This window comes from Pleurodeles waltl, chromosome 11, assembly GCF_031143425.1.
Source record: "Pleurodeles waltl isolate 20211129_DDA chromosome 11, aPleWal1.hap1.20221129, whole genome shotgun sequence".
Taxonomy (NCBI): Eukaryota; Metazoa; Chordata; class Amphibia; order Caudata; family Salamandridae; genus Pleurodeles; species Pleurodeles waltl.
In genome coordinates, this window is record NC_090450.1 from 6296203 (window position 1) to 6311189 (window position 14987).

General features: G+C 46.5%; 1 protein-coding gene across 5 annotated transcripts in view; it reads left to right on the forward strand.

Moving 5' to 3' along the window:
• The window catches only part of FGF12 (fibroblast growth factor 12), a 646321-nt gene that overhangs the window by 597256 nt on the left and 34078 nt on the right, over positions 1-14987 (forward strand). For all 5 annotated transcript variants that reach the window (XM_069212770.1, XM_069212769.1, XM_069212771.1 and 2 more), the window contains exon 4: positions 9038-9236. In XM_069212770.1, coding sequence (XP_069068871.1) covers positions 9038-9236 — 199 coding nt within the window. The remainder of the gene's footprint in view (positions 1-9037; positions 9237-14987) is intronic.

The window sequence follows — 14987 nt, forward strand, 5'->3', positions numbered from 1 at the left end:
TGTCCCAGAGTGACTCACCCACTCTATGGCACTTGTGCCAGGGTGTCTCACCCACTCTATGGTACTTGTCCCAGGGTGCCTCGCCATCTCTGTGTGCAATTGTCCCAGAGTGTCTCACCCACTCTATGGTACTTGTCCCAGGGTGCCTCGCCATCTCTGTCTGCACTTGTCCCAGAGTGTCTCACCCACTCTATGGCACTTGTCCCAGGGTGCCTCGCCATCTCTGTGTGCACTTGTCCCAGGGTGTCTCGCCCACTCTATGGCACTTGTCCCAGAGTGTCTCACCCACTCTATGGCACTTGTCCCAGAGTGTCTCACCCACTCTATGGTACTTGTCCCAGGGTGCCTCGCCATCTCTGTCTGCACTTGTCCCAGAGTGTCTCACCCACTCTATGGCACTTGTGCCAGAGTGTCTCACCCACTCTATGGTACTTGTCCCAGGGTGCCTCGCCATCTCTGTGTGCACTTGTCCCAGGGTGTCTCGCCCACTCTATGGCACTTGTCCCAGAGTGTCTCACCCACTCTATGGCACTTGTCCCAGGGTGCCTCGCCATCTCTGTGTGCACTTGCACCTGAGCAGACTGTTTCACTGAGTCTGTGGTGCTCTCGTCTGCTTGATGTGTCTCGTCATCCCTGGGACGTACCCACCTCCGGCTCAGTGTCTCAACCTCTCAGCGCTTATCAGTGAGTGCAGACGGTCTCTCCGTCCCAGTGGTACTCTTGCTGCGGTAGCATGTCTCCTCCGGTCTATGCTGCTCTCCTGCTGGGTGTCTCTTCCACTCTATGGCACTCCCACTTGTCCCAGGGTGTCTCGCCATCTCTGTGTGCACTTGTCCCAGGGTGTCTCACCCACTCTATGGCACTTGTCCCAGAGTGTCTCGCCATCTCTGTGTGCACTTGTCCCAGAGTGTCTCACCCACTCTGTGTGCACTTGTCCCAAAGTGTCTCACCCACTCTATGGCACTTGTCCCAGGGTGCCTCGCCATCTCTGTGTGCACTTGTCCCAGGGTGTCTCGCCCACTCTATGGCACTTGTCCCAGAGTGACTCACCCACTCTATGGCACTTGTGCCAGGGTGTCTCACCCACTCTATGGTACTTGTCCCAGGGTGCCTCGCCATCTCTGTGTGCAATTGTCCCAGAGTGTCTCACCCACTCTATGGTACTTGTCCCAGGGTGCCTCGCCATCTCTGTCTGCACTTGTCCCAGAGTGTCTCACCCACTCTATGGCACTTGTCCCAGGGTGCCTCGCCATCTCTGTGTGCACTTGTCCCAGGGTGTCTCGCCCACTCTATGGCACTTGTCCCAGAGTGTCTCACCCACTCTATGGCACTTGTCCCAGAGTGTCTCACCCACTCTATGGTACTTGTCCCAGGGTGCCTCGCCATCTCTGTCTGCACTTGTCCCAGAGTGTCTCACCCACTCTATGGCACTTGTGCCAGAGTGTCTCACCCACTCTATGGTACTTGTCCCAGGGTGCCTCGCCATCTCTGTGTGCACTTGTCCCAGGGTGTCTCGCCCACTCTATGGCACTTGTCCCAGAGTGTCTCGCCATCTCTGTGTGCACTTGTCCCAGGGTGCCTCGCCATCTCTGTGTGCACTTGTCCCAGGGTGCCTCGCCATCTCTGTGTGCAGTTGTCCCAGAGTGTCTCACCCACTCTATGGTACTTGTCCCAGGGTGCCTCGCCATCTCTCTGTGCACTTGTCCCAGGGTGTCTCACCCACTCTATGGCACTTGTCCCAGGGTGCCTCGCCATCTCTGTCTGCACTTGTCCCAGAGTGTCTCACCCACTCTATGGCACTTGTCCCAGAGTGTCTCACCCACTCTGTGGCACTTGTCCCAGGGTGTCTCGCCATCTCTGTGTGCACTTGTCCCAGGGTGTCTCACCCACTCTATGGCACTTGTCCCAGGGTGCCTCGCCGTCTCTGTGTGCACTTGCACCTGAGCAGACTGTTTCACTGAGTCTGTGGTGCTCTCGTCTGCTTGATGTGTCTCGTCATCCCTGGGACGTACCCACCTCCGGCTCAATGTCTGAACCTCTCAGGGCCTTATCAGTGAGTGCAGACGGTCTCTCCGTCCCAGTGGTACTCTTGCTGCGTAGCATGTCTCCTCCGGTCTATGCGGCTCTCCTGCTGGGTGTCTCTTCCACTCTAGGGCACTCCCACCTGTCCCAGAGTGTCTCACCGACTCTATAGCACTCTCCCCTGTCCCAGGGTGTCTCACCAACTCTGGTGCTGTGATTTATATAAACTGTCTCGTATGTTTTATACGCTCTCATCTGTAACAACCTAATGCCCTGTCTCTGGCGCTCTCCTCGTTAACAGGGTCTCACCCACTCGAGACAGTGTCTCACACGGTAACATTGTTGATTTTCACAACCAGTGATGTCTAATGGACTTTAGAGAAGGGAATCTGTGCAGCTGCTGTTTCCTATTACAAGCAGCTCCTCGAGGAGTGCTGTGTAATCTCGGTGAGTTACAATGTAATGAACACAGATACAAAGTAAGGCCGGTTGAACTCTGTAACCTCCTATGATGTTAAACGTAGGATGCTCGTGACTCAGGGTATGTGTGAAATAAACTTAACTCACGGAGTGTAGAACGGGTGTGTCTACGTGTAACACCCGCGCCCTCTTTGAGGACATACGTTGCCTTTAATTTTTCTGTAGTCACCGCTTTCATCATGTTTCCCATGCTGTCCTGTATGGTCTTTGCAAGGGAAGGTTCTAGGTTTAACTAAGCCTTGGCAAAGCCAACAGAGCGGACTCTTTTCCTGAGTGTACGTGCTTCTAGCTGAGTTTGTGTCTGAGGTCATGTGAAGAGGCGAAGGCAAGAACCAGTAAGTGACTCGAAGACAGGATGCTTGAATGCATGGTTGAAGGAGTTCCTAAACTCATGGATGGGATGAATGGGTTGCAAGGATCATAGAGAGATTGCTGTATGAATGAAGGAAGCCTACATGAGTTCGGTTAGTGCATGTATAACATATGTTTTATGATAATATTGAAGTTTTAATACCCGCCTGCTCTTATATCAGCTCCACAAACTTCAATACAAACATATTGTGAATCTTCGACGCGTCGTCAGGGGTAGTAAACGCTATATAAATACTATTATAATAGCCAATGTCAGTAGGTATGGAATTAAGGAGTACATATATACTACTCTATGCATCTTCGCCATGACGATATGTGGATTTTGGGGTCGATTTACAAGGAGGGCAACTCAAATCACGGATCCATAAACGGGTGAGTGACTGCAACATTGATTCATCAGTCCCTGTACTCAGTCAGTCATCCATGTAGGAAGCCACTCAGCCACCAACAAGGCCACACACCCTCCCCTATCTAAGAAGAACTTCCACATGTCAAGAGTAGCTTCCCGTACAAAATACTATGGGCCTGATTTACAACACATCACAAAACACAGTGCGGCAGCCAAAAGTGCTGTGCTGCGTTACCCGATAAGGAGGGAGCAGGAGAGCGGCGTGTCTGCAGCTCTCTCCTCCCTTCTCCGTAGCGCCAACGCAGTATTGTGCTGCCAAGCAACACACACCTTTACACCGCAGTGCAAGGGAGTGTGCGTGAGTCTAGCATAGGTTCTGTACTGGAGCAGTACCCTTCCAGTACTTAATACCATGGGCAGATTTACCAACATGTACCGCAGCGCAGTGCGGAGCCAAATATGCAGCACTGCGTTGCGCGACAGAGGGCGCTGGAGAGCGCCATGTCTACAGAGATGTGACTCTCCCTAGCTCCGGGGCAGAATTTCGCTGCCTAGTGCCATGTACACACTTTAGCGCCATAGTTCAAGGGTGTGTGTGAGTCTATCATAGGTTTTCTAGCGGAAGGATTCCCTTCAGTAAACAATACTACCCCTAGGCAACTTTTAAAGTTTTTAAATGTTTGCTACTTTGTATGTGTGCTGAACAGCAGAGCACTGTGAAGTCAGAAAAGAAAACAATGGAATTTACACCATTATTTATTCGAGAAGTTAGCTGCTCACTGTTACTTATAGCAGCCCTGTAAAGATGAAACGTATACTGCGCGCCTCTAGCAAAGTCTTTTTTCTTACCTTTCATTAGCTTTCTTACCACTTCTCTCCTTCCTCGCCCTCTTGTCTCTTCTTGCCTTTACTCCTGGTCCATTCGTGCTCAGTCTGCTCTGTAATACTGTTTAGAGTGTGGGTTTAATGGTAACGCACAAACAGTTCCTCGGTTTCTTCACCATACCGACTCTTATGTTAAAGAACTAATGAAATGTATTTGGCATGAAAAGAGTAATGCAAACCTGAAGCAAAACTCTTGTGAATCTTAGCCAAAGGGAACTTCCTATTTTGTGTGAACCTCATACTGAGCAACCTTGTGGCTGACACTTGAGTAGAAGATGTGACCTCACTTGTAGTGTTGTTCGGCAGGAGGTCCAGTGTGAGTGCAGGAGCCCAGGGTTCAGCCCATGTTTCAAGACAATCAATGACTTTATCCTGTAGATACACCATTTGGATGTACATTTATCCTATGTCAATGTCAAAGGATAATCTGATATTGCGTGGAGGCCAGAGGGACGAATGATGAACGTCCATGGTGGAGTATAACCGTTTAAAGCCTAACTTAATTTAACCACTTACGTCTGTTTTTAACTCTCCTGGCTGGTCTGCAGCACACTGGAAGGGAGTCGTACCAACCTACGTTCAATGTCGTAGAACTATCTATTTCCCAGGTGCAACCTTCACATTTGTCCTTCTTCTATAGTTCTAGGTAGGCATCCCAAGGCGCCACATTAATTTGTTGATTGCACAAAAGGACGCCCAATTAAAGTGTCTTCTCAATTTAATTTTATTAGGTGTACAAGGTTATGAAGTTTGAAAGTGGCAAATATTGCACTGCAGTAATAATGCACATTCTGCATGATGGCCGCCGCGCATCAGTCGCACAAAGTCGCGGCTCATGAGGCGGCGGTGTGAGGCGCTTGAAAGGCGTATTTCATGGACAGACGTAGAGGTACCTTCTAGAGGAAATTATAAACTCTAGTCAGCATCCCTGGACCACGGGCGTAGCTCCAGGAGGGGTGTTTGGGGTGTTGAACACCCTAAAATATGTATTCTGTAGAAATGACTTGGGTACACATGCTTTCAGTCGCGTAATGTGAAGTGTCTGATTTCACCTGGGGTTTTTGCATGCCCATATTGACAAAAACACTCACTCTCTCTTATCTACATTCTGAAGACCTTGAAAAATGTCAATTAGGTTGAAAACGATTGCATTTTATGTACCTCTACAATCCACACTCGTCTCACTTTACGCTACCCAAGGTCCTGCTTCTCACGTATTGGTCCTGATTTAGAGTTTTGAGGATGGGGTTACTCAGTCACAAATGTGACGGATATCCTGTCCGCCGTATTACGATCCCATAATGTCCTATGCAAATCGTACTACGGCGGAGTGATATCTGTCACACGTGTCATCCGTCCGCCAAACTCTAACTCAGGCCCAGTGTGTTTAAACAAGTTGTCCCAGGATGATTGTTCGGAAATCTGAAGCTCACACCCCCCAATCATACTGACCGAGCGACGACCCTCACCTGGACCACTTCCTCCCGAAGCACCCATCAGTGCACCCGACGTTATCATCCACACAATATATCCCTTGGTGCCCAGAATGCATCTTTTTATTTTTAATGTAGTCCATGTTTTTAATTATTTGGAAAGCTGCAGCAGCTCCAGGACTCAGCATCTGGACAGGAGTCAGCCTTAGCACAGAGACACCTACAGGGGAGTAGAGGTACTCACTGCTCCCTCCAAGTCTGAGCCGATGGATGGGTAATGCTTTGCAAGCTAGTAAAGTGTATAAAAGGCGCTCATCCCAGGCTGCATGGCAGAATATTGCTGTCAGAAATACTGTCTCACATAAATGTTATGACATAAATATTGTTTACTATAATATTGTCCCATTGGGAGTCAATTTTTCAATTATTAACTCAGCTGGAGCGATAACTTGGGTAAACTGTGGCTCATATTTATGGGTTTTGAGGGGCAGAGCATCAAGTCTCTGCACTGCGCTGCCTTGCGTCACAAGGAAAGGGCAGGGATGCACTGTATTTATCCAATACAGTGCATTCCTGTCCTTTCCCCTGGCTCTGGAGCCTTTTTGGAAGCCTATGGCCAATGGAGGCACCCCTGCACCACGGTTCAAAGGTGTCTGTGTTTATGCAGACTATTTTTGTACAAGAAAGAGAACCTTCCTGCACAAAAACAATCCTGAGAGGCTTTTTTATGTGTGCTGCAGAATGCAGCACAAATCGAAAGAGAAACAAACTAGAAGAAATACATATTTTTCTACTTGTTACACCTGGGTAGGCATAAGATTTTGGTGCATTCCCATGTTTCCAAGTCTTTGTAAATCTATAAATGTGGAAAAATCTGTGGATTTTGCATGGGAACACCCACGCAACACCGAAGGAACACCTCACTTGCACAGAGCAAGGCAAAGCAGTGATTGTGCTGCTTTGCCTTACCCCATATTTTTTAAGCCATTCAAAGCCACGCAAAGTGGCTTTGTGTGGCTTCAAAAATATGCCTTAGTGGATTGCGCCACACATGTACCACTTTGCGTGGGGCAGACATGCTGCAAACCCCTCATAAAAATTCCCCCATGTATGTAGTGGATGAAAAGCTAATATACGGTACCAGCACCCCTCCCCTAGAGAGGGGGCCACACTATTACTGCTCACAAGCGAGAGTTCTTTTGGTTCCATGACAAGCTGAGAAGCTGATCTTAGACTGCTGATGTGATGTGTGGGTGACATTTCATCTTTAGGTGTGTCTAGTGCCTCAGCAACTTGTGTGTAAGGCTTATTTTGGGTTTAACCCCATCAAAGCATGCCCTAGGGGATGTTTTTTGTGCACGCAGTTAGGCCTGAGTGGAGTTTGCGGGATTCTGTTATGCGGAGCTCCCCGAAGTGCAGAAAAAGCTCTGCTGTGCTATATGGAGTTCCGTGAGCAGCAGAGTGCAGCAAGCCACGCTGCTCGTGCTGATTTTTAATGCCGGGAGTTTGTCCCACGCTGTGAAATCAACGCAAGTGACACAATGCACATCAGAAGAGGGCACTGATTATTTTTGTTGGCAAAACTCAACAAACTCTGCCTGCAGAGCAGAATTCATTGCCCTCCCCTACAGATGGTCCCACTATATACATTTATCATCGAGTGCAAGTTTTAAAATGGGTGTTCTTTACGTTGTTATGTGCATAAAAATTGGCATTTCTTTTATCCTAACCTTTGAAAAAAATGGAACCACTGTGGATTATTTCACCGGCAGCACATGGCTGAATCAGGTAGGTCGTTGTGAAGGAGCAAAATTATTTACGAATGACATTGGCGTCCTTATTGTGAAAATAACAAGAATAACCACAATTTTGCTCCAGCCGTCTACTGTGGAAAAAAAACATTTTTCTTGCTTAAATTCGACAATTTCACATTAATCTATTACACCAAATAAGCGAAATGACACTATTGTGCGACGTTGTCCGCAAGTGCTCAGGAACAAGGCGAACAGCCATGAGGTGAGCGGCTGTGCCTTGCACCAGTGTGTTTTTTGGCGCTATATTTTTAGTGCGAAATTGAGTCTCGTTCAATGAATTTCAGGCTAGCAGATAGTGTTTACTGCTAAATTTGATTATAGCATAGTGAAAAATTTTGCCTAATATTCCTGCAATTGGACATAATTGTTCAAAAGCATATTGCACAAGTTTTGCGACATTTAGTTAACAAAAGAGACCTTTTAAGAAAACAGTGTGATTATTTGAAAAACAGATGTTTGTGAAATACGTGACTCAAAAAAGTGTGAATTCCAGATTTCCCCAGATTTCGCTAGCGTGATTACCATTTTGCACAGACACACTCCCTGGTGAGGCTGAGAGCACATGTGGTAGTTAGTGACAAGGGGAAAGCTGCTGCAGAGTGACAAATCTGAGGGCAGTGCCAGTTTCGTAAACTAACAATGATATCCGCGTTGGGAAGGGGTGCAAGCACTAGTGCAAAGCACGTGCTCTGTCCGCTAACACTGCCTCTCTCACGCACCTGGTGTCATTTCACCCATACCTTTGCCGTTGTCTTGTTTTTCCTCTGTGCTCTGCTCACCGCCTCGTGCGCTCCCCTCTTCCAGGAGATTCCTCAGTGCTTTGCTCATCGCCTCGTGCGCTCCCCTCTTCCAAGAGATTCCTCAGTGTTTTGCTCACTGCCTCATGCGCTCCCCTCTTCCAGGAGATTTCTCAGTGTTTTGCTTACCGCCTCGTGCGCTCCCCTCTTCCAGGGGATTCCTCAGTGCTTTGCTCATCGCCTCGTGCGCTCCCCTCTTCCAAGAGATTTCTCAGTGTTGTGCTCACTGCCTCATGCGCTCCCCTCTTCCAGGAGATTTCTCAGTGTTTTGCTTACCGCCTCGTGCGCTCCCCTCTTCCAGGAGATTCCTCAGTGCTTTGCTCATAGCCTCCCGCGCTCCCCTCTTCCAGGAGATTTCTCAGTGCTTTGCTTATCCTCGTGCGCTCCCCTCTTTCAGGAGATTTCTCAGTGTTTTTCTCACTGCCTCGCGCGCTCCCCTCTTCCAGGAGATTCCTCAGTGCTTTGCTCACCGCGTTGCGCGCTCCCCTCTTCAAGGAGATTCCTCATTGTTTTGCTCACCGCCTCATGCGCTCCCCTCTTCCAGGAGATTCCTCAGTGCTTTGTTGATCGCCTCGAGCGCTCCCCTCTTCCAGGAGATTCCGCAGTGTTTTGCTCACTGCCTCATGTGCTCCCCTCTTCCAGGAGATTTCTCACTGTTTTGCTCACCGCCTTGTGCGCTTCCCTCTACCAGGAGATTCCTCAGTGCTTTGCTCACCGCCTCGTGCGCTCCCCTCTTCCAGGAGATTCCTCAGTACTTTGCTTATCCTCGCGCGCTCCCCCCTTCCAGGAAATTTCTCAGTGCTTTACTCACCACCTCGCGCGCTCCCCTCTTCCAGTAGGTTCCTCAGTGTTTTGCTCACCACCTCATGTGCTCCCCTCTTCCAGGAGATCTTCACGCCGGAGTGCAAGTTCAAGGAGTCTGTCTTTGAGAATTACTACGTGATCTACTCCTCCACGCTGTACCGCCAGCAGGAGTCCGGGCGCGCCTGGTTCCTGGGGCTCAACAAGGAAGGCGAAATCATGAAAGGCAACCGGGTGAAGAAAACCAAGGCCTCCTCGCATTTTGTACCGAGGCCCATCGAAGGTAAGCCAGCTCCTCAAAGTCTTTGCATGGGTTCTGTTTTTAACTCTGCCCTGTCTCTCACTTTATACCCTCTTTTCATAAAATGCAGGCTAGATGTAGGAAGCTTTTTACCGGTTGCGAATGGCCAGTCAATGCTTTTTTGACCTGTACCAACCCTATTTTGCGAGTTGGTAACTTATTACCGACTCGTAAAATAGGGTTTGAGACTCGCAATATTAGGAATGGGTCTGCCAAGCGTGTCCCCTCCTAATAGCCAGTCGCACTGCTATGTAGAAATGCTCTGCCACCGGGAATGCGGTCGCAAAACATTCACAGATTACCACCAACTTCAGATTGTTGGTAACTATTCACAAATGGAGTCACGGACATGGTGGTCTGTTGTACCGCAGCAAGCCACCATCCCTGTGAGTGTGGCCATTCCCAATGGTTCTTAAATTGCAACCTTCCTCATGAATAATAATAATGAGGCAGGTCCCTTGCGACCGATTTGGTAATCGCAAACAGTGTATTCCTAATAGCGAATCTCAAAAAATCACGATTCGGAAATTGCAAACCTAAAGCAACGTACATTTGGTCCTTAGTACCCGCGCTCCTTCTTTAAAAAATGAAAGAGTAAGGGGCAGACTTACTAAGGGCATGGGTCATGCTTGCATTACGCAGGGCAAGGTCAGGAAGCTTGCATCATGCTTGCATTACGCAGGGCAAGGTCAGGAAACACAAGCCCTTAAATGGGATTTACTAAGCAATGCAAAGTCACCCAGCCTGGCTCTATGTAGCTTAGTAAATCCAGAGTATCGTAGGGTAGCGCAGGTCACTGCCTTATGTTACTCAGTGCTGGAAAAGCGTTCCGTGGGTGGAGCATGGGCATTCCAGTGCATTGACCCTCGGATTTTGCCAGCTTCCCAGATTTACTAAGGTCAGTAAACCTGGGATTGCATCAAAATAGAGGCGTAAGATGAAGAAATATTGTTATTTCTCCTTTGGGTGTTGAATGCACCCCTTCCTCACCGTGCCTCTCTCAGTCTCTCTCTATATATTGCCCCCTTCCTGTCTCTGACTTTCTTGAACTTCTTTCTCTCTCTCTCTCTCTCTCCCCCTCTTTCTTTCTTGTCTCGTCCATCCCCTGTATGTCTCTTTCTCTGAAGCTTCTCTTGATCTAAGTCTCTCTCTGTCTCCCTCCTCAGTGCCATCACTCGGGTAAGGCAGACGGGCATTTTGGGGCCCACTTTTCTGTTAAACCACACTTCTAATTAATGAAACAGAAAGCCTGACGTGTTCCTTCTTGCTGCACCAACACTCTAACACCACTAGTGGGCACAATGTTTTTGTTTTCACTTTCCCTACAGCACATGCCTTTTAATGATGAACTGTTTCTTGGGTCAGAAACCTAAGAGACGCCCGCAAAGTTTTTGTGCCATGGCCCCACCAAACTTCTACATACCCGCTGCGTTTCTCCCTGTATTTTATCCCCTTCTTACTCACACTCATGTACTCCCTGGCTCGCTTTTTCTCTCTCCCTCCCCCTTTCTTTGTTTGCACCCCCTCTTTCTCTCCCCTCATGTTGCTGTGATTCTCTTTTCCTCTCTCGCTGGACCTGTGCCACTCTCTCCCTTTCTGATGGTTTTCCTTTTTTTCTGTTAAGATGTAAATTCTATACACTGGATAAGACTTAGTCAGCGCAATATTTCGGAGCTGAGTAAAAAGCAGACTGATCATGTTCCAATGCACTTATTCCTCATCATCATTCTTAGTTTTATCGCATCTTGCCCGCTCTGAAAGGCTCATTAATATTTTTTACAAAGAAAGAGCTAAAAATCAATTGCATTAATCGTCACTTAGGAGCGGCATTCAATCCAACTCTCAAAGTCAGTGTTTGAAAAGTAAGCCTTTCTTCAACTGTCAAGACTTTAAAATGAAAGACGACCAGCTCTCTAGCCCCTAGTATAGAAGAGTGGTGATGAAAGAGCCAACCCCGTGTGTAGAAAAGTGGTGATTACTTCTTCATGAGACGGAGTAGAAGAGTAAGGATGAGAGAACCAAACCTCAAGGAGAAGAGGGTGACGGGAGATCCAAACCCTAGTTTAGAAGAGAGTGACGAGAGATTCAAGCACGAGGTCGAAGAGGGTTACAAGAGATCCAAACCCTAGTTCAGCAGTGGTTGATGAGAGATGCAGGCCTTAGTTTAGAAGAGTGGTGACAAGAGATCCAATCCCTAGGTAGAATAGAGTGCCAAGAGATACAAACCTCAAGTAGAAGAGGGTGACGAGAGATCCAAGCACTGGTTTAGAAGAGGGTGATGAGCGATCCAAGCCGTAGGTAGAAGACGGTGACGAGAGATCCAAGCACTAGCTAGAATAGAGTGCCAGGAGATCCACACCTCATGTAGAAGAGGGTGATGAGAGATCCAAGCAGTAGGTAGAAGATGGTGACAAGAGAGCTGAACCTTTTTACAGAGGGTGGGGAGACAGATCTAAGCCCTAGGTAGAAGAGGGTGACATGAGATTCAACCTCGAGCCAAAAGTGGGTGACAGAAATCCAAGCCCTAAGTATAAGAGGGAGGTGGCTATTTAAGCACTAGGTTGAAGAGGGTGATGAGAAATCTAAACCCTGGTATATAAGAGGGTGATGAGAGATCCAGTTGCTTACAATTAGTCACCTACACCTGGACACCACTATTTTGAGCTTGAACCACATGGAAGGCTGGACTTCATTGCTCTGTTAGTACAAAATGAATTTATTGATAGAGTTTGGAAAATTATGCATAATACCTGATTTTTTATTGCTATGTCTGATGTAACAAACGTTACCTTTGACAACTGGGAACATACTTTGTTATTACACCGTGTGCTTTTCTCTTATGAAAAATAATCTATATGCTTAAAATGTATTGAATATCCTCAGCAATATAATGTATAATTTCTAGAAATCACCTTTTTTTATTTTTAAGACCGTTTTTTGAGGTGGGTGCTAGGTACGCATTTCCTTTCAATATGGCCACCGAGGTCTGATAAGAATAACACATGTGACCGCTTTGTCCTCTTTCTTTTTCAACATGTTTACACACGCCAGAGTAACATGGCTTCCTGGGCACAATTGTTTGGTTTATTGTCCCAATTGGCCACTGCGTGGGACACCCCGTTGTGCATGTCTCTCACAACCTGGCTTCAGGGTTAGTTTTCTCTTTCACAATTCCACCGTTTTTGGATCTCAAAATATTGCAGTTGTGTTTCTGTGCTCCTTGTCGGCTTGATTTCTAAACTTTTTGAAGTCTAGAGCTTCTGCTATCTGTTCTGACTATCCCTCTTAATTTGCTTGAACATTGAGATATGTTGCATTCTCATCCACATAGCCCCACACGCCCCATCCTGGGGAGGAAATATTGGTGAGCCGGGCCTCTGATTGCCTTGTTGCCTCAATCACACAAGCTATTCTTTTTCTGGTCCATGCATTGGGTCGGTAGCAGAGCTTCCTTCCTTGCCCCCCAACCTTTAGCTCCACCTTGCTATCGGCTAAGCACCTTGTGTTACATGTATAGCCTTCCGGTGTGAGACGTCAGCGTCCTGACTTCACTTTCAATTTAGTTTTATGTTTTTATCTTATGTTGTAATTTCCATTTCGTATTTATATTCCCTATTTTCTCTCTCCGAGCAGTATTATCTTCAGTCCTGATGATCACCCCTTAATTGTGAGGAAATTCAAATGCTGTCGACCTTTGGCACCAGACCTGTGTTGAGTGTGTTGTTTTTACACGGGCAGTGTGCATAATTGTTGTTATGTAAATTACTCACTATGCACCATTGTATCACAGTTTGGGCACCGACCACCTTCTCATCTCACTCAATATTTAGTTTTGGGGTGTTTTTATTATTTAGGCTTTGCATTTTGAGTAATACTAACATTTAGAAAAAGAAAATAACGTTCCTGAATTGGTCATCATTGTTTACCATATGGAGTACTGTTCCTAATAACAAGATATACACTAGGCCCCTATGGAACCTGGGCTTTTCCTTGTCTTACACAACACATTGGCACACAAAGACAGTATTTATGGTGCTTTGCTTCCAGGCTGCTCTGGAGCACCACATGGCCAGAGCATTTGTTTCAGTTCAAAATCATAAGGGAAGTAAATTGCAACATTTCCTTGTAAATTCTGACATTTGATTATTCATTGCCTCAGCCAGCAGGTATGTCCTTTTACCTACCTCCAACTAGCCTTCTCTGGTATTTCTGAGCTAGATCACATAGAACATAAAAATATATTTATCTTCAGTTTTCTGCATGAAATAAAAAAAAAAAAAAAAAAACATGCGATTTACAAAGTCTGGAAATATTGATTTCAGTGTTCTGTTTTGAGATTCCTTAAAATATGTATTTGCTTTTCCTCCTATATTTTCATATTTTGTCTTTTTTACAACTGTTTATGTCATCTATACAAAAACAATGAGCAATAGGAATTTTTATAAGTTGCTACACCAACCTCTCTGTGTGCACTAAATAACACAACAGGATGGAGCCAATTTAACATTTAAATTGGAAGCAAACCATTCCATATGTGTTCTGTAGCTTCTAAACTTCAAGGCAGAATATTCTGTCACCTACAACTTGTGTCATGCCTCATCAGTGAGCTGTCCACCCTAAAGCCACATCTTACTGGGGTGAGCTGACCTATCTGTGGGAGTTCTCATATTGTGTAGGTTGACGGGGCAGGATCCAAAATGTGATAAAGGTTCAAATTATCTGGCCCGGCACTCAGCCTCAAATTTAGTTAGAGTGCCTTTGATCTGATAAAACTATTTATATGTGATGGGTAGAAATGACAATTATTGTGGCATCCTTTGAGAGGCTACATGTTTCAGTCACCCATCAACCCCTGTTGGTCAGTGGCCTTCCTCAGGATTGGAACCTCTGCTGTGAATATGCCCTGTCTGTTGAGGTGTTAGAGACCTGTCTCGTGATAGTTTCAAACACATCAACATACAATACATTCATGCTATGTTTGTACAAATTGCTTCATCCTTGATAATCTAATGTGGAAGAAAACATAGATCCAGTGCCAGAAAATGATGGTAACATAGACTTCCATTAAAAGAACCGTGTAGATGCATGTGTGACGCAGCACAGCAACCACACTCTCTGAGTGAATATTTGTGTTTAGCTTTAAAAGCGTTTGTTAATGGGACGGTTTGTACATTACACTAACTATGGGTGACTATGACACCAGAGCAGAGGTAGAGGGACCACCTCTTTATTGTTAGACAGTAAATGCAGTTCTGTTGATGAGGATCAGTCTCGCCTCCAATGCAAGTATCTGAGAGTTTAGTTGGACCAGCTCCAGACTTACTTCTTCAGGTTGTGGTTGATTCTAATTCAGCTACAGGCCTCAAGTCGCTGAATATTACAGGATCCAGGTATTTAGGTGCTTTAAAAGGAGGATGCACGGCAGGAATGCCCAGGCGTACCACGCCCATCTAGCATTGGTAAACCCAATACCTTAGACTTTTGTGGTACAGGAAGCCCTGTTGGCTTTGCCAATGCTTGTTCTTACTGTTCCTCCTTCGGAATTTCTGTAGTCATAACTGTTTATTGTTTGTGTAGAGGAAGCTGTACATCTCCTTAACTAATCAAACAATTTACCTTGTGAATAACCCAGGAGTCCTTCTTGTACTCTCTGCTAGTAGACAGTTTATTTTTCATGGTGAAATCCAGAGCAATTACTGACACTTGCTACATAATGGCAAGAATTATATAACT